The sequence below is a fragment of the Myotis daubentonii genome, chromosome 8 (genome assembly GCF_963259705.1).
Source record: "Myotis daubentonii chromosome 8, mMyoDau2.1, whole genome shotgun sequence".
In the NCBI taxonomy this organism is placed as follows: domain Eukaryota; kingdom Metazoa; phylum Chordata; class Mammalia; order Chiroptera; family Vespertilionidae; genus Myotis; species Myotis daubentonii.
The window spans coordinates 70,213,324-70,232,936 of NC_081847.1; the positions used below are offsets into that span (position 1 = coordinate 70,213,324).

At 43.1% G+C, this 19,613-nt stretch overlaps 2 protein-coding genes across 2 annotated transcripts; one reads left to right on the plus strand and one right to left on the minus strand.

The window, feature by feature from the left end:
* Positions 1–10,858: 10,858 nt before the first annotated feature.
* Positions 10,859–13,702, minus strand: WFDC13 (WAP four-disulfide core domain 13). Its single transcript, XM_059704933.1, has 3 exons — positions 13,615–13,702; positions 11,326–11,441; positions 10,859–10,906 (listed from the first exon to the last, which is right to left on the minus strand). The coding sequence occupies exons 1-3, from the start codon at positions 13,700–13,702 to the stop codon at positions 10,859–10,861; spliced, it is 252 nt and encodes an 83-aa protein (XP_059560916.1).
* Positions 13,703–17,558: 3,856 nt separating this feature from the next.
* Positions 17,559–19,385, plus strand: LOC132239048 (protein WFDC10B-like). Its single transcript, XM_059704920.1, has 3 exons — positions 17,559–17,653; positions 18,072–18,213; positions 19,140–19,385. Exons 2-3 carry the CDS (start codon positions 18,123–18,125, stop codon positions 19,271–19,273), a joined length of 225 nt encoding a protein of 74 aa, XP_059560903.1. The 5' UTR covers positions 17,559–17,653; positions 18,072–18,122; the 3' UTR covers positions 19,274–19,385.
* The last annotated feature ends 228 nt before the right edge of the window (positions 19,386–19,613 follow it).

Genomic DNA, 19,613 nt, shown 5'->3' on the forward strand with positions numbered 1-19,613 from the left:
CATTCTTAGATATGTTCCAAGGGTCTTACTATATCTTGCCCCTCAGGCATATTGTACACATCCCAAATATTTCTCCCTTAGGACTGTGTCCCTGGCCTTCTGATCTTTCCCCCATCATATATCATATGGAAAGTGTCCATGCTGAGGCACTAAAAGCAGAGCACACAAAGCTAATTGGGAATAGATCTAAGTTGATCAGCTCTATACAGGTAATTTCTTCCTAACTTACTATGACTTCTTTCTGCTCCCTTGGTCACTGCAGATGCAAGATGTTTTGTTATTAATGTTATTTATGAGCCTAGCACTATTTGCTGACTTTAGGTTAAACAGCTCTCTCCACCACTGCTCCAAAAGATTCCCTGGATTTGTCTAACGGGGAAAGTGTCTACACTCAACTCCTTTCTTGGTCATCCACATTCCAGGAGCAGGTTTGATTCCTGGATTCGAGTTTTCTGTAGCAACTCAGCCATACTGGTACACTACTACACTCATTATTTGTATCTCGAATCACTAACATTTCCCCCTAAAACCTTCAAGTTTCTTCATACCTCTGTTATATAGCTTCCTGTATTGTAGTCAACCTCCATCTAGGATCTTTGACTGAAACAATTCCTTTGATATAGTCAGACATTCACTTAGTTCTGGTTGAACTGAAGTGGGAAGTTTGTTCCAATAAGAATGTGTTGACAGGACACAAAAGGACTTAGTAAAAGTTTTCATCAGGAGAGTTCCAGATTCCAACCAGGGCTAAGCCTCTGATCCCTCCCTTTACTCTTAGTTTTGCTTTTTCAGACAAGAATTTCTTTCATATATTCAACCTCTAGCCACTATCACCACAGCAAAGGCCTTATTAGCGCCTTCCTTCTTTCACATGATTTAAACAGTGGGATATAAGAATATACTCTTCTTCTGTGTGCTTCTGCTTCAATCTTCCTAGGTCCCCTCCATCCTGACATCACAAACACTATAATATCATCATTTTCATTCATTCAGAAGGGACATTTCCCTTTTATGAAATGCAAAGTGTGAGTACATTGGATGCGTTATGCATTTGTAGCATTTAAGTTAATCTTTTTCTTATAAACGTTATCAAAGTAGTATTATTATACATCTATATTCTTCAAACGGCCTCCATGTGGACAGGTGTACTTCCTCCATATTTCCTGGCTCTTTGACTTTGGTCTTGTCCTGTTACTGGCTTTGGTCAAGGGATATGATCAGACTTGACATGTGCTTGCAGGATTGGATTTCCTCCTTTGACACCTGCATTTTGCCACGAGAAGAGTGATTCTTGAGATGCCACTGGTCCAAGAAGAATGAGAGACACATGGATCAAAAGTGGAGCCCACCCCCAGCCTGGATCCAAGCTCAGCCAAACCCAGTTTAGAGTATTTGAACATCTATTTTCCTGTTGATGTGTAAGAGAGAAAATAAATCTTTACTGTTGCTTGTCACAGAGATTTTATTGGGAGGAGATTGTTAGTTAACAATACTGACTAAAATACCCATGCAATAAATTCTACTTTAAACATCACCCACAGGAATAATATAAAATAAAGGAGAACATGGGAGATGGAAAAGAACTAAACTAATTACACAATATTTAATATTAATGACATTTATATTTTTAAACATCTATTATACAAGGAAGAGAATAATGTGGTCCTCTTTGCTGATTCGAAAGCTATGGCTGATATTGATTTCTTCCTCACACTATTCATCCATATTCCCTTTGCTTTCAGCCAACAATGTGTTAGCTGGTTGGTGTTGTTTGTTTGTATACTTTTTAACTTGGTAGAATGGACAAAATAGATTTTAAAGCAAAGGCTGTAGTAAGAGACAAAGAAGGACACTACATAATGATAAAGGGCACAATCCAACAAGAGGATATAATCCGTATAAATATTTATGCACTCAATATAGGAGCAACTAAATATATAAAGCAAATATTGATGGACATAAAGGAATAGATAGTAACATAGTCATTGTAGAGAATTTTAACACCCTACTGACATGAATGGATAGAGTTTCCAGACAGAAAATCAGCAAGGAAACAGTGACACACTAGATCAGATGGATTAAATTGATATCTTCAGAGCATTTCACTCCTAAGTAGCAGAATATACATTCTTTTCAAGTGCATATGGAACATTTTATAGAATATATCACACGTTAGGATATAAAACAAGTCTCAATACATTTAAGAAGATTTAAATCATATCAAACATCTTCTCTGACCATAATGGTAAAACTAGAAATCAATCACAAGAAAAAAAACTGAAAAGCACACAAAGGCATGGAGGATAAATAATATGTTACTGCCCTGACCTGTTTGGCTCAGTGGATAGAGCATTGGCCTGAGGACTGAAGGGTCCCAGGTTTGATTCCGGTCAGGGGCATGTACCTTGGCTGTGGGCACATCCCCAGTAGGGGGTGTGCAGGAGACACATGATTGATGCTTCTCTCTCATCAGTGTTTCTAACTCTCTATCCCTTTCCCTTCCTCTATGTAAAAAATCAATAAAATATATTAAAAAAATAATATGTTACTAAACAATGAATGGATTAACAAGGAGATCAAGGAAGAACTCAAAAGATGTTTCAAGGAAGAACTTGAAACAAATGAAAATGAGAACACAGCAACCCCAAATCTATGGGATACAATGAAAGCAACCCTAATAGGGAAATTCTTAGCATTACAAGCCTACCTCAAAAAACAAGAAAAAATCTCAAACAATCTAACTTTATACTTAACTTAAAGGAACTAGTAAAAGAACAACAAAGTCCAAAGTGAGTAGAAGAAAGGAAATAATAATCAGAGTAGAAATAAACAAAATAGAGTCTAAAAAAACAATACAAAAAATCAGTGAGACCAAGAGCTGGTTCTTTGAAAAGAGAAACAAGATTGACAAATCTTTAACTAGACTCATCAAGAAAAAAAGAGAACTCAAATAAATAAAATCAGAAATGAAAGAGAGAAGCAACAACTGACAGCAAAGAAATATAAAGGATTGTAAAAAAATATTACCAAATGGTGAAGGAATTAAGCAACCCCCACCCCCAACAGCCCACAAAACTCATAGACATAGATAACAGTATGGTGATTAGCAGAGGAAAAGCAGGGTGGGGAGGTAAAGGGGGGATAAATGCTGATGGTGATGGAAGGAGACTTGACTTGGGGTGGTGAACACACAATGCAATATACAGATGATGTGTTATAGAATTGTATACCTGAAATCTATGTAAATTTATTAACCAATGTCACCCCAATAAATTCAGTAAAAATTAGCCTTGCAATAACCAAGTCCTTTTGGCCAGTATAACTTTCTTGTTTCTCTCCTTTCTACTTGAGTCTTTCATTTTGTACATCTTCTTAGAGTACCTTTCTGTTATATTGGATGCCCCTTAGTTTATGAATCATTGAATAAAGACAATAAGATCCTTTAAATTAAAAAATAATAATTAGCACATATCTTGGAATTCTATTTCTTCAGAATTGTTGGAACCAAATACTAATACATTAAGTTAAAATATCTTCTACTAGAGGCCCAGTGCACGAAATTCGTGCACTGGAGGTGGGGAGGTCCCTCAGCCTGGCCTGTGCCCTCTTGTAGTACGGGACCCCTCGTAGGATGTCTGACTGCGGCTTAAACCCAATCTGGGACCCCTAGCTCCTTACTACCCTCCTACTCGCTCCTTACCGCTCGGCTTGCTGCTCCTTAGCACTGCCATGGAGGCAGGAGAGGCTTCTGCCACTGCCACTGCAATCGCCAGCCGTGAGTCCAGCTTCTGGCTGAGTGGTGCTCCCTCTGTAGGAGCACATTGACCACCAGGGGGCAGCTCCTGCAATGAGCATCTGCCCCCTCGTGGTCAGTGCACATCATAGCAACTGGTCATTCTGGTCGTTCCACCATAATGCTCACTTAGGCTTTTATTATATAGATAATATTAAAGCCTTGTAAAATTCTCTGACATCCTGATCTTTAATTAGCCATTACTATTTAGACATCAGTTTAAAACAATGCTTTGCAAGATAATTCTCTGTGATGATGGAAATGCTCTATGTCTGCAGTGTTTAATACAGTAGCTATGAGCCACACGAGGTTCTTTTAAAAAATATTTTTATTGATTTCAGACAGGAAGGGAGAGGGAGCGAGAGAGATGAAAACATCAATGATGAGAGAGAATCATTGATGGGTTGCCTCCTGCATGCCCCCTACTGTGGATAGAGCCCACAACCTGGGCATGTGCCTTGACAGGGAATTGAACTGTGACCTCATGGTTCATAAGTCGAAGCGCAGCTACTGAGCCATGCTGGACTGGGTGCCACACAAGGTTCTTGAGCACTTGAATGCAACTAGTGAGACTGTGGGGCTGATGGAGTATTTTATTTTATTGAATTTTAATTAATATAAATTTACATTTAAGTAGCCTCCTGTACCAGTGCCTACAGAAATGGACAGATCAAGCTCAGTTAATTAAAACAGTGATAGTTGTAGTTTAAACGGGCTAACCTTAATGAGAGAAGCTTGGCTCACTAGGTAAACTTGAACCACATGTTTGAACTAGATTATGGTGGTCAAGGAACCGCAGAATTTTCTGAACAATGTTTCCAGCTTTGGACCAGGGACATCAAGGATCAGCCTGATTAGAAGGTGTCACAGAAGAGAGGAATAGGACATAGAATTGTGATAAATTTATCTCAGGAAGAGTTCATTTGGAGGGGTTGTGATTGGGGGAAAGTAGAATTGTGGACTAGGTAACCACAAATTTCCAAGTTGCTAACATTCACATAGGATTTTCATAAGAAAACAACATCTCCTACAGTTGCTGGAGGTTTAGTAGAGGAATTGAGATCTTTGTTCAATTAGCTGGTCCTTTATCACATAGTTTAATCACATTATCTTTCAAGGATAGAATACTTTCCATAACTATGCTTTGTTTTGTCTTAGAAGACATTTCAAAGATCAGAGACATGACACTTGTCTTTTTTGGGAGCTAATTTTTTTTTTAAATTAAAAAATATTTTTATTTATTTCAGAGAGGAAAGGAGTGGGAGAGATAGAAGCATCAGTGATGAGAGAGAATCATTGATTGACTGCCTCCTGCATACCCCCCACTGGGGATCACAACCTGGGCATGTACCCTGACTGGAATTGAACTGTGACCTCCTGGTTCATAGGTCGACACTCAACCACTGAGCTACTCCTGGCCAAACCCATTTCTGACTTCAAGAGCTAATTTATATGGAACCTAGAGAAATTTTTTAAGAGCTTAGAATTTAAAAAATTGTACAAAATGAAAGACTCTTAGGTACCCCTAGCCAGTTTGGTTCAGTGGATAGAGCATCGGTCTGTGGACTGAAGGGTCCCCAGTTGGATTCTAGTCAAGGGCACATGCAACAAGGGTTGTGGGCTCAATCCCCAGTAGGGGGATGCATGAGGCAGCCAATCAATGGTTCTCTCTCATCATTGATGTTTCTATCTCTCTCTCTTTCTCCCTTCCTCTCTGAAATCAATAACAAATATATACATCCTATCTAATAAAAGAGAAACATGGTAATTGGCGTATGACCGCTACCCTTCCCATTGGCTAATCAGGACGATATGCAAATTAACTGCCAGCCAAGATGGCGGCTGGCAGCCAGGCAGCTTGAAACTAACATGAGGCTTGCTTGCTTCAGGGACGGAGGACTCCAACGTTTTCCGCCTGCCACTGCAGGCCTCTGAGCTGGCAGTTTGAAACATAGTTACAAAAATAGAAGCTAAACAAAACCCCAGAAACTAGCTTTCAGCGAGCCCAGGATCTCAGAGCTGTAGTTGATACAGAGTTTCGATTGTACAACCTAAACAAACCAGATACCTGCTTTCAGGAGCGGAGGCCTAAGAGCTGGAGCCTCAGAGCTAAAGCTGGCTCAGAATAAAAAAAAAGAAAAGAAAAAGAGCAGTTGGGAGCTTCAGTCCCAGCCTGAAAACAGCCCTCAGCCCCTCAGCCAGACTGGCCAGGCACCCCAGTGGGGACCCCCACCCTGAAGGGTGTGTGACCAGCTGCAAACAGCCATCATCCCCTCTCCAAGGCTGGCCAGGCACCCTAGTGGGGACCCCACCCTGATCCGGGACACCCTTCAGGGCAAACCAGCCAGCCCCCACCCATGCACCAGGCCTCTATTCTATATAGTAAAAGGGTAATATGCCTCCCAGCACCGGGATCAGTGGAGCCGCGAGGTCTCCCGGCACCGGGATCAGCATGACAGGGGGCAGTGCCCAAACCCCCTGATCGCCCTGTGGCTGTGTGTGTGTGTGACAGGGGGCGGGGCCACAACCTCCCTATCGGCCCTGCTCTGTTCCTGACAGGGGAAGGCGCCCCAACCTCCTGATCAGCCCTGCTCTGTGTGTGATAGTGGGCGGCGCCCCAACCCCCTGATCCGCCCTGCTCTGTGCGTGACAGGGGGGAGCTCCCCAAACCCCTGATGGGCCCTGCTCTGTGCGTGACAGGGGGTGGCGCCGCAACCTCCCCATCGACCCTGCCTCGAGTGTGACAGGGGGCGGTGCCCTAACCCCCCAATCGGCCCTACCCTGAGCGTGACTGAGGGTGGCATCGCAACCTCCCAATCCGCTCTGCTCTGTGCATGACAGGGGGCGGCGCCCCAATTCCCCAATCGACCCTGCTTTGAGCCCGACCAGGGGCTGCACCTAGGGATTGGGCCTGCCCTCTGCCACCTGGGAGCAGGCCTAAGCCAGCAGGTCGTTATCTCCCGAGGGATCCCAGACTGCGAGAGGGCACAGGCCGGGCTGAGGGACTCCCCTCTCCCACCCAGTGCACAAATTTTTGTGCACCGGGCCTCTAGTACCATATATAAGACCCTTAAGTAGAAAGGAGAGGAACAAGGAAGTTACAATGGCAAAAAGAGCTTGGTTATTGCAAGGCCACTTTTTATTTTACAGACTTTAAGGTGAAATGTACACATAAGTTTCTTTATAAAACAGGAATTTTGGATAAAAAATTAAAGGGATATGGAAAATAATAGTAACATTCTCCTTAGACTCTTGCCAGGCCCTGGCTTTGCCTGTGTCATCTCATTTCATCTCATGACACACCTGAGGGAAGGTGTTATTTGGCTTCATTTCCAGAGACTGGGGAGTTGGAGACACCCCATCACCATTCAGCAAAGGCAGAGCTGGACTGAGTCCCAGAGTAGCCAGGATCCTTAGCTCTTACTCTGCTCCAGAACCTCTCATGAACAGAAATTGCCAAATTTCTATTTTGTTTTTGTTTTCTCAGCCTATTCTAAATTTTTAAAAGAAAATATAAATTAGTATTTAAGAAAAAAAGTGTACAAGAGACTGAGTCCAGCAGGCAAAAGTGAAGCAGGCAGTGGATTCCTGAGGGGTTCTGGGCTATGCAGTGAAGCTTTTCTTCGTGAGAACAATTCAGTAAAGGTTAGGATTAGTCTACTCCTTGCCAGCCTCCCTTGCATCCCATTTTGAAAGTCAGAATTGTAGCCTCAGTATGTGCACGGCCTGGTGGTTGGTTCTAGTGTTCTGTGGCAAAGACGTCAGTTCCTGTTTTTATGAGACTCCTGTTCTAGATAGAAAAAATACTAAGTTAAACAATTACAGTGCAGCGTGATAAGGGTTAATATAGGGGTAAAATAGGGTGCTGTGAAAGGACAAAGAGAATGACTCATTTCATCTGGGCTAGAATGACTCATTTCATTTAGTGCTAGAGCTCATGTTAGGGTTAGGGTTAGGGCTAAGCTTAGGGTTAGGGTTATTTTCATGGTTAGGGCTAGAGCTAGAATTAGGGTTAGGGTTAGGTTTAGGGCTAGGGTTAGGGTTAGAGTTAGGTTTAGGGCTAGGGCTAGGGTTAGGGTCTGTATTAGGGCTAGGGCTAGGGCTAGGTTTAGGGCTAGGGCTAGGGTTAGGGTTAGAGTTAGGGCTAATTTAGGGTAAGGGTAGGGTTAGGGTTAGTGTTAGGTTTAGGGTTAGTGTTGTGTTATGGTTAGGGCTAGGGAAAAGGTATGGTTATGGTTAGGCGTAGGATTAGTCTATGGCTGTATTTAGGGTTAGTGTTACTGTTAAGATTAAGGCTAGGGCTAAGGCTAGTGCTAGGGTTAGTGTAAGGGTTAGGGTTAAGGTTGGGGTTAGGGTTTGGAACTGGGTCCTTGGCTGTACATTGGAATTACCTAGAGACCTAGTGTTAGAGTTGGGGTTAGGGCTAGGGCTAGGTTTAGGTTTAGGGCTAGGGTTAGGGTTATGTTAGAGTTAGGATTAGGTCTATTGTTAGGGTCAGGGGTAGGGCTAGGGCTAGGGTTAGGTTTTAAGTCTAAGTTTAGTGCTAGGGTTAGTGCTAGGGTTAGGGTTAAGATTAAGGCTAGGTTGCCCTAGCTGGTTTGGCTGAGTGGGTAGAGCATCAGCCTGTGGACTTAAGGGTCCTGAGATCAATTCCAGGCAAGGGCACATGGCATGGTTGTGGGCTTGATCTCCAGTAGGGTGTGTGCAGGAGGCAGCCAATCAATAATTCTCTCTCATCATAGATTTTTTTTTTAAATCTCTCTCCCTTTCCCTTCCTCTCTAAACTCAATAAAAATAAATAAAAATAAAAAGATTAGGGCTAGATCTAGGGTTAGGGTTAAGTTTAGGTCTAGGGTTAGGGTTAGTGCTATGGTTAGGTTTAGGGTTAAGATTAAGACTAGAGCTAGGGTTAAGGTTAGGGTTAATGTTATAGTTAGTGCTAGGGTGAGGTTTAGGATTAGGGTTAGGGTTAGGCTGAGGTTTAGGGTTAGGGTTAGGGTTAGGGTTTAGGGCTAGGTTTAGTGTTAGGGTTAGGGCTAGGGTTAGGTGTAGGGTTAGGTGAAGTCCTGCCTCTTTGGGTAATGTGTTGAGATGAGGCTTACTAATGCTTATGTAATCACAGTCATGTAACCCTGAAACTGCTATAAAAATACTCTATAGAGTCACACCAGCCAGCCTTTCCCATGGATATAACACCTGGGTTCTACCTGAGCTCAGTATCTCCCTGCTGAATGGGTCCTGGATTATGAAGCAATGCTGATGCATTCACTGATGGCCAGTGTGTGGCCTGAGTAGTTAATTATGTACAAGATGCAGAGGAAATTAGCACGGCTGACTTACCAGGGCTTGAGCGAGAGTGAAAGTGTGCACACACACTTATACTCCTCCATTAACCTCCACTTGCTACCATTTATCCAGCTCCTTTGAGTGGTGTTAATAAAAGGATAGTTTAAGTGAAAATACCATTGTTTTAGCTTGGAAACTCTGGTGGCTTCAGAAGGATTATTAGAAGATCCTAAGCTGATCCTTTTCCCTACAAACAGTCTGAATCAAAATCCACCAAGTTATGAATAGTTCCTTTGTTTTGGGGTGGAGTGACAGAGGGCTCTATTTTGCGCACCTTTCTTGGGACATTGGTAAAGTAATAAAAATGATCTTTTTTTTTTTTTTTTTTTTTTTTTTTTTAAGAGGAAAAACCTGGAACCCAGAAAGAGTGAGTTGCTGGCAGCTGCTACCCTTTGCAGACTCCATGTAATGACCAAGTTCTTCCATTTCACATGGCCTCATGTGTTCTCACAAAACCTGAGGCACCGTGTCCTCTTCATCTTTGACATGCGGAAGCTGACAGGCTCAGAGCTGGAAAGTGGGCTGACCAAGTCCACATAGAGTGTGAAGAGCTCAGCTTGACTTCCAACTCAGGACACTGTTAATCTGGAGGCTGGTAGAGCCTGTTCCCTGGCACAGGCTCAGACCTGAGTGCCCTGTGTCGTGTTGCTGAGCGCATCCTCCCCCCTCCGCCCCCCCCCCCCCTCCTGCTCTATGTGGCATAATTTGCCCTGGATCACATTCTGCCCCAGGGAGTGAGAACAGCCCTAGGAGGGGAATAACAGAAAAGAAACACAATCTAAATGACAAAGGCTATTCTGACCTTATGGGAATATTGGTGCCCCTACAGAGGCTAGGAGAGGAAAACCGGGAAAACTCACACCAGGAATGCCAGGCTGGACCCTGATACTTACAAAATGCCCTTGGAAACATGCCTCATTTGCCCATCTTCTTTTTCCACACTTTGCCTTTTGGTCTGTGGGAGAAAAATATTTTCAAATATTATCTGGTTAAAGTTTATTCTTATAGATATAATATTTTATTTTCCATTACTTCCATCTTTAAGACTAGATCATGAAGCTAAGTTCTTCTGCCACAGGGAAAGTAAAACCTTAAAGAACTCAGTGGCAATTCGGAGTCATAATTATTTGTCTCCAATGTGGAGCCTTGAAAGATGTGGGTTTTAATTGCAAGGGCCAGTCTCTGAAGACAGAAATTGCTAAAATTTACTGAGTAATAATTATATAGAGCTTGCGTGGATTATCTATTTTATTCTCATTATTATTGTTCTAGTCTTAAAGATGAGAAAGTTGATGCCCAGAGAGAGGTGAATTAACTTGTCGGAGATCATTCAGCTAGGAAGTGGTAGAGCCAGGATTTGAGTCTAGTTCTCTGGCTCTGGGCCCATATTTCATCACTTTGTACCTTGTCTCATATGTAGGGTATTGTGTTCAGGGAAGGGAACCAAGCAGAGAATAAAACATTTTAGAAGCTCACTGGTTGAGTCTCCTGCCTTGTGGTTCTTTTGGGACCTCATTTGAGACTTACAATCTTGCAAGTTTGAAAAAATGAGTCCCCATTTTGTGCATGAGAAAAAAAAAGGCAAAAATGGGGAATTGTCTTACTCAAGGTCATAGAAAGATAGTTGCAAGATAGGATTGGAAACTAGATGTCTCATCAACACTCTAATGTCCTTTCTCTGCTCTTCATTCAGCAGACTTTGGTGAATTTTCCTGGTGATTAATCGAAGCTTCCCTTGGGCTGGAGGATCTCCAAAACCCAGGAATACTAGGGGCCAAAGGATGGTGTTTGGTCAAAGAGGGCAAGCAAAAACAGAACAATTTGCTTTTAGATTTTGGTGACAGATAGATATAGTGTCCCAGACCCCAGGATAAAGCTGAATGCTGGGACAGGACAGGGTCTGTGAATGGAGGGGTCTGTAGATGTGTTCAGAGAGTTAGATTCATAGATTCATAGAAGTGGTGATGAGGAGAGAAGGATTCTGGAGTTCAGGGGTGGAGGAAGACTCTTAATCATGACATTTATGGAAATTATTCTTGGTAAAGAGAGGGAGAATGTTAGAGAGAATGACGTAGTGGCTGGTAAGATATTCTTCTGTTGAGCTCCCACCAGCAGCTCCAGGGTCAGGCCTGGGCACGAGAAGCTCCTTACTTTTTTTGGATTATATTTTTGTTGAATGTGCAGACTGTCCCGCAGAAGGCAGAGCAGCACTGAAGTCCATGTGGGCAATCTTCCTGCATTGAACAGAAATTAGTACAGTTTCCAGCGTCCACTCTGCACGGCGGAGGCTCCAAAATATACTCTGGAACACAGAACAGGAAAGAAAGGGCCTAACCAACAGCCTGGAGTAACGTTCAGAACTCCAGAAGCCCAAGGAGCTGCCAGGAAACCAGCCACCTTGAGCTCCCTTGTGTGGCCACAGGAAAGTGGAATAAGATTTTTTTTCCTCACCTGCTGCCTTCTATAGAGTTCTCAGCAGGGAAAATCAGGGCTTGGATATTTGATCAAAGACACAGTTTGTTAGAACCCTACATCCATTGGTCATTCACCATCCTTGCAGATCAGATGCCCAGTCCCCAGAAACTTGGTTGGGTCCAGTTCAAGGGAATGAATGGTACTTATGGTGAGCAAGAAACGGGTATGTAGATCCATTTGCACTGACTCATTATGTGGTCTCAAATGAGTCGTAAAGCCTCTCTTACAGTTTAGCCCAGGGTCAACCTAACATGTGTTATTTGTGTATAGAAGAATGAATGGAAGGGAATGTTTTGGGAAAGGATGAAGACCACATAGCATACAAAAGGCACGGGCATCAGAATGCTAGAACCCAAATCACAAATGAGTTCTGGGTGTGACTTCTTTCCTGGGGAGAAGAGTGGGCATTTCAGAGTGGGGTCAGGTTCTGGGGTCAAAGATCAGCTTCTCCTTCTTCGCAGATCTTAGCTGTTCAGGAGAAGACTATGGATCTTCATGCTGACATCTCATTCCCCTCAGCCTCCAGCACTCAGATCAAAGCCAAGATTACCTCCACCAGGAGACTCTGTCCCAGGCCTTCAACTCACAGTCTTCTCTTTGTTTCTGATTTCTAAGGCATTAAGGATGGGCCTCATTAAGGATGGGCCCCATTAACCCCTTTATCTAAGCCCAGCCAGGCCTTAAATTTTGTATCTTGTGACATGTCCCTTCTTTAGGGCAAATGTCATAGGTGGGGCATTCTATAAGCCCCTGTTGATGTATTACTCTGCAGGTATTTGAAATTAGAAGTAGGTCTGTGGGATATCAAAGCTGGTCTCAAAAGAATAAGTGAATAAAAGTGGGGCTGTAATTATAACAGCAAATGGCACCAGAGATGGGGTGAAAGAAGCCCAGGCCCAAGCCGTTGACAATCGGAGTCAGTGCAAGAGGACATCCATTTTGGAGAGGATGGGCTTCAATGAAGAGCATGGGGAAGGAACCCATCAACCAGGATCTCAGAAAGATCGACCTTCTCAAGTTTTGACCCCTCTTCTGGGTATCCAGTTGCAATACCAGTCATAGCACTTGCCAGTCTTACAGAGAGCCTGTTGTGCCTATATCCAAATTTTAGTTCTTGATTCTCCAATTAACTCCACCCTGGATACGTCCATTCTCTTGCAGCTTGCTTAGCCCTCCTCAGTCATACAAACTTTCTCTGAGACCCTAAAACAGGACCTTGTCTATCTTGACACATGACATACCACACGTATTCCTGCTCTGAGCCCCCAATATTCTGAAGATGTCCTCAGAAACGTGCAGGCATGATGAATAATAGTTCATTTTCCTTTTGGTATCAGTCAAGGTCAACATTACTGTGGCCAGCGCTCTGGTTAGGTTGAGCTGGTCAATGGTGGCTGCTGGGATGGATTATATTTACTGAGTAATAATTGTATAGAGCTTCAGATTGATGCTAATCACTGGTAATTGTGTGGGTACCTCTGAATTTTTAAACGGTGTAATAAAATGCAAGGCTTTCCTTTCTTCCTAAAACATCTTCCCAAACCAAGATTATGTAGGTTCCAGTTTGAGTTCTACCAACTTAATTTTCCTCTCTGCTTTAATGCTTGAAAAGTTAGCCCAAACATCCATGAAGGAACCAGGGCAGCAAAAATCAGCTGGGTGGTGAGGCTGATAACATTTGCTGTAGTTAATACTTACCGAGCATTTACCATGGTCCAGTAAGAGTGCTCTAGGTCTGCATGCATTATCTTAGTTTCTCCTCCCAACTACCCAGTATCATTATATTCATCACAAAGATAAATTCCAAGGCCCCGATACTTTGCCCAAGATCACTCATTAAGGAACAGAGCAGGTATTCCAACTTAGATCTTAATGACAATAAAATCTGGACTCTTGAACATACGGTGTTTTCTCATGAGGTATGCCCCTGAATTGGCCCTCAGATCCCCCCATCTGTACAGATGCTTCTTCCCTCGCCTGGGCTGGGCCCCAGCACCTACTCATAAATTGTTGCTTGGGACTCGCAGGCACCAGCTGTGGTGCTAGATGAATCACCAGCAGGAGCTGAAGGAGCAGCACAGGCTTCATGCTGCTGGCAGGATGGTGGTAAGTCCTGGCTGAGGACTGCTGGGTTTGAACAGGCGCAGGTTAGGGGAAATGAGAGGGAAGGAGGGAAAAGAGAAGGCATGCTGTGATTGGTTATCTGGAGGGTTTGGCAGAAATCCAAGCTCCTCCTGACCACACCCACTCCAGGATGTGGTATCGTTTTCAAATCTACACCCTTTTCATCTGCCTAAGCTTAGCCTTGTTATTTCTCTCATCCAAGTCTTGTTAATGTTCTTTCACAAAACTTTGTAAGTTTTCCATGTCTTTGTTATATTTATTCCTAGAGGCTTGAATCTTCAAATGAAATCGTAAATAGTATTGTAACTCTTTTAAAAAATATATATTTTATTGATGTTTCACAGAGAGGAAGGGAGAGGAATAAAGAGTTAGAAACATCGATCAGTTGCCTCCTGCACACCCTCTACTGGGGATGTGCCCGCAACCAAGGTACATGCTCTTGACTGGAATTGAACCTGGGACCCTTCAGTCCGCAGGCCGACGCTCTATCCGCTGAGCCAAACCAGTTAGGGCAGTATTGTAACTCTTTGGTTATTTGTTTTCATTTGTTATTTTCAATAATATAACATTATCTCAGCTTCAGGTGTACATCCAATGATTAGACATTTATATAACTTGGCAAGTGATCTGATAAACCTAGTACCTAGATATACAATTATGTGTATATTTTCTGTATTGCTGGGGGTGTAACACCGGGTACCATAGAGAGTTATTACAATATTATTGATAATATTCCCTACGCTATGCTTTACATCCCCATGACTATTCTGTAACTATCAATTTGTACTTCTTAATCTCTTCCCTTTTTTAACCCCCAAACTCCCTTTCATATGGCAACCATCAAAATGTTCTTGCCCTAACGGGTTTGGCTCAGCGGATGGAGTGTCGGCCTGCGGACTGAAAGTCCCAGGTTCGATTCCGGTCAAGGGCATGTACCTTGGTTGCGGGCACATTCCCAGTGGGAGGTGTGCAGGAGGCAGCTGATCGATGTATCTCTCTCATCGATGTTTCTAACCCTCTATCCTCTCTCTTCCTCTCTGTAAAACATTAATAAAATATGTTAAAAGTGTTCTTTGTATTTATGATTTTGTTTCTATTGTTCTTGTTTATTTATTTTGGTTTTTAGATTCCACACACAAGTGAAATCATATGGCATTTGTCTTTTTCCGTCTGACCTTATTTCATTCAGCACAATACCCTCTATGCCCATCCATCTTTTTTTCATTTTACTATTTAAAAAAATCTTTATTGATTAAAGAGAGGATGGGAGAGGGGGAGAGAGATAGGAACATCAATGATGAGAAAGAATTATTGATAGACTGCCTCATGCACAATCAGGGATAGAACTCACAACCCAGGCATATGCCCTGATCGGGAATTAAACCATGACTTCCTCATAGGTCAGTACTTAACCACTGAACCACTGTGGCCAGGCCAGTTTACTATTTTTAAGGGATTTTACATCTATGTTCACAACGGAACTGGGCCTGTCACTTTCCTTTCTCGTATAGTCCTTGCCTGGTTTTGTAGCAAGTTTACACTGACCTCAGAGAATGTGCTGAATCACAGTATTCCCACCCCCCCCCCTTTTAAAAAAAATAAATTAAGTCTTTGGAATTTTTTGTGCAAGATAAAGATAATTAGTTACTTGATTCCTTAATTCCATTTTTTCTTGCACAGATATGTTCATGTGCACCTTGCTATTGTCATTCAGTAATATATCCAGAGTTCCCTTTTCTTATTTGTGGCTGCATTCTATGCCTCCATGTTCACACATCTTAGTCATTCAACCAATCTGCCATATATGGGCATTTATGTATTTTCCAAGATTTTGCTATTACAAATGTGCTGCAATAAACAATTATGTGTATATTTTCTGTATTGCTGGAGGTGTAACATCAGGGTCAAGTTCTAAAAGTGCAATTGCTGGTTAAATGGATAAAGTCATATGTAGTTTTGTGACATATTGCCAAATTTTACTCCATAAAGGTTGTACCATTTTTTTTTTAAAATATATTTTATTGATTTTTTACAGAGAGGAAGGGAGAGAGAAAGAGAGTCAGAAACATCGATGAGAGAGAAACATCGATCAGCCGCCCCCCGCACATCTCCCACCGGGGATGCGCCCACAACCCAGGCACACGCCCCCGACCGGAACCGAACCCAGGACCCCTCAGTCCGCAGGCCGACGCTCTATCCACTGAGCCAAACCGGTTTCGGCGGTTGTACCATTTTGTATTGCTACCAACCTTGTGAACATGTGTTTCCCATAACAAAATGTGTTGTCATGCTTTTGAATGTTTGCCAAAATGATAAGTGAAAATGTTATCTCTGTAGCTGTTGAGGTTCATTCATGTTGTAATATGTATCAGTACTTTATTCATTTTCATATCTGAATAATATTCCATTGTATGTATATACCACGATTTGATTATCCATTCATTTGTTGATGGACATTTGGGTTGTTCCCACCCTTTGGTGATTGTGAATGGTGTAGTAAGAGCATTTGTGTACAAGTATTTTTTTAGTACTTATTTTATTTTGGGGCGTACATACCTATGAATAAAATTGATAGGTCATATGTATAACTTTATATGTTTAACTCTTTGAGGAAACTGCAAACTGTTTTCACAGTGGTTGAACCATTTAACATTTTAATCACTGATGCATGAAGGTTCCAATTTCTCCACATCCTTGCCAACACTTCTTATTTCCCTTTTATTGGATTATAATTATCCATGTGGGTATGAAGTGGTTGGTATATAATTGTGATTTTAATTTACATTTCACTAATAACTAATAATGTTGAGAATATTTTCATGTACTGGATGATAATTTCTATATCATATATATATATTCATACTAGGGGCCCAGTGCATGAAGATTCGTGCACTGGGGGATGTGGACGAGGGGGTGGGGGTGGGGGTCCGTCAGCCCGACCTGCACCCTCTCCAATCTGGGAGTTTCTGTCTGTCTTTGCAATCATATGAGCGAATTGTCTGAGACCCCCCAACCCAGTTTGGTTTGTTGCTCACAGAATATTAGAGGCTTTTTTTTTTCCTTTGCTCCATTGGTGGAGATTTCCTGGAAGTTTTAGGTTATCATCCCTTTAATTTTTCTTAGACACTCTGATTTTTACTTATGTCTCTCACCTTTGCTTTCCCTCCATCCCCCACCGCAACAGTAATTTGCTCCAGGCTCACTTTGCTCTAGGACAGTGGTCAGCAAACTGTGGCTCGCAAGCCACATGTGGCTCTTTGGCCCCTTGAGTGTGGCTCTTCCTAAGCCTTAGGAGTACCCTAATTAAGTTAATAACAATGTACCTACCTGTATAGTTTAAGTTTAAAAAATTTGGCTTTCAAAAGAAATTTCAATCATTGTACTGTTGATATTTGGCTCTGTTGACCACTGGTTTGCCGACCACGGGTCTAGGAGATCCGTCTGCCACCAGAACTACGATTCCCAGCATTCTTGGTGCTCCCTGTGCTCTGGGCTTCTGCTTCCGGTCCTGAGGCTGCCACCAGAACTACTATTCCCAGAATTCCTGTTGCTCCCCACGCTCTGGGTTTTCCCCAACTGAGGGAGCCACGTCCACCCAAGCCTCCGGCTCTCCAGCTCTGCTCTGTGTACACTAATTACCCACCATCTTTGTTGGGTTAATTTGCATACTCACTCCTCATTGGCTTGTGGCCGTGACTTGTGGGTGTGGCTTGAGTGTAGTGGAGGGATGGTTAATTTGCATGTTTCTCTTTCATTATATAGGATATATATATATATATAATTAATCCTCATTCGAGGATATTTTTCCATTGATTTATAGAGAGAATGGAAAGGAGAGGGAGAGACACAGAGAGAGAAACATTGATGCGAGAGAGACACAACAATTGGTTGCCGGGGATCAAGCCTGCAACTGAGGTATGAGCCCTTGACTGGAATCGAACCTGGGGTCCTTCAGTCCAGGGGCTAACACTCTATCCACTGAGCAAAACCAGCTAGGGCTACATTGCATCTTCTTTATCCATTCATCCAATGATGGACTTAGTTTGTTTCCTTACCTTTTTACATATATAATTTTTTTTCTTTAAAATTTTCTGTAAATTATTTCCTAATTAGAATATAAAAAAATATTATATTTTTCAAGAAAAAAGTTCTGTTTATGAAAGGAGAGGGTTAGTTATGTGACAGGAAGGACAGTCTCTGCATAGAACAGGCCATGGAACGGGCAGTCACAGGGGAGGACACAAGGACTCCTTGCCCTGCCCTGGCCTGGCCAGTGGAGGCAGGGAGGAGCCCAGAATAACCTGCTCTTTCTTACCTTCCCTCCACACACCAGCTTCCAGGAAAGTCTGTGCCAGACGGAGAGCCCACTGCTCTGGTCTGAGTCATGCCAACCCAGGCTCTGCTGCCCATCCTGCTTCTCTGTGTTCTGCTGCTGCAGGCCCAGGGAGGACCCCGTAATAAGAACAAGATGCAGAGTAGGTGATGGTCTGGGGGGCTGGGATGGTGAGGGGAAAGGAGGGGCTGTGTCCAGCTAAGGACGACCTGGGACTTGAACCTTTTAGCACATCCAGCTCTGACCACAGGACTCTGAAGACTCTGGGTCCTTCCAAATCATGGCCCTCCAGCTCCATTATGGGGCCCTGGGACTAGTGATGGGGGTGGAGGACAACCTACGTCTTTTTATTCTCCATTCTTAAAGTCCAGAGACATATGGTGCATACAATAGTGAAAGGTACACAGAGCTGAGAGTCAATTCTTTCATTTATGCACATCTGTGACAGGTCAACATCCAGACATGTTTTGGGGAGTAGGTCTAGAACAGCTGTGGGCAAACTATGGCCCGCGGGCCAGATCCAGCCTGTTTGAAATGAATAAAACTAAAAAAAAAAACAAAAAAAAACCCGTACCCTTTTATGTAATGATGTTTACTTTGAATTTATATTAGTTCACACAAACACTCCATCCATGCTTTTGTTCCGGCCCTCCAGTCCAGTTTAAGAACCCATTGTGGCCCTCAAGTCAAAAAGTTTGCCCACCCCTGGTCTAGAATGAGAGAACTTTTGGAAAGAAAATTTTGACATGAGTTCTTAGAGTCAGAGTGTAGATTCTATGGGGGTGGCTTCACCAATGCCGTGACTAATATGAGACAGCGTCCTGGCTTCAGGAGTATAGAAGGGGTCCAGAAAGCCCAAACATTAAACCTTGTTGATGGAGAATGGGGGTAATGGATTGAAGATACTACCAATCAGCAGGATTTGGTAAGGGGCAGAAAGGGAGTTCCCTGGAAAGTACAAGAGTGTCATGAGTGGGACCTGGGTTTTGGAGTCATGATGAGACTTTAAGCTTTAGAGGAGTGTTTTGTGTGGCCTGGTTCCATTGACCTTGCTCCTGTTCCTTTTAGGTGTCAAGGCCTGTCAGAAGCGGCCCAGTGTATATCTTTGCAACAACCACTGTTCATATTTCCTAAAGTGTCCCAATTCCAATACCATATGCTGTTCAACCTACTGCGGGAATGTTTGCATGAACCGCCTGTGAGTGGGTCTGTGTATTCTGTTCCCCTAACCCTCTAAAACTGTGCCTGTGACCTTAAATCCTGGGCAAAAGGCTGTCAACCTCCTCACTATCTGGATGGCTTTTTTCTGTCAAATAAACCAGAACAAATGCCCTAGGACCTGCCATTTTATTCCTAGTGCTTGTGATCATTGAGAACCCAGTGCAGACCCCAGCAAGCCCCCATCTCTCTGGGTCTGGTCCCTGATCCCTCTCCCCTTGTCATGCTTCTCTACTCTCTCTCTCTCCCTTTGGCCCATGCACTCCTGCCAGGCCCCCAGAGGCTTAGCCCTCTCATTGCTCTGCTCACTGAACCAGTACTCCC

What these genes read in the sequence shown, in the direction of transcription:
- WFDC13 (XM_059704933.1), bottom strand. Translation starts at nt 13,702, where the DNA reads ATGAAGCCTGTGCTGCTCCTTCAGCTCCTGCTGGTGATTCATCTAGCA. An exon ending in TCCCAAGCAACAATTTATGA is followed by an intron (nt 11,442 to 13,614) that starts GTAGGTGCTGGG and finishes TCTGTGTTCCAG; the next exon opens with AGTATATTTTGGAGCCTCCG. An exon ending in GCTCTGCCTTCTGCGGGACA is followed by an intron (nt 10,907 to 11,325) that starts GTCTGCACATTC and finishes TTTGGCCCCTAG; the next exon opens with TATTCCTGGGTTTTGGAGAT.
- LOC132239048 (XM_059704920.1), top strand. Translation starts at nt 18,123, where the DNA reads ATGCCAACCCAGGCTCTGCTGCCCATCCTGCTTCTCTGTGTTCTGCTG. An exon ending in TAATAAGAACAAGATGCAGA is followed by an intron (nt 18,214 to 19,139) that starts GTAGGTGATGGT and finishes TGTTCCTTTTAG; the next exon opens with GTGTCAAGGCCTGTCAGAAG.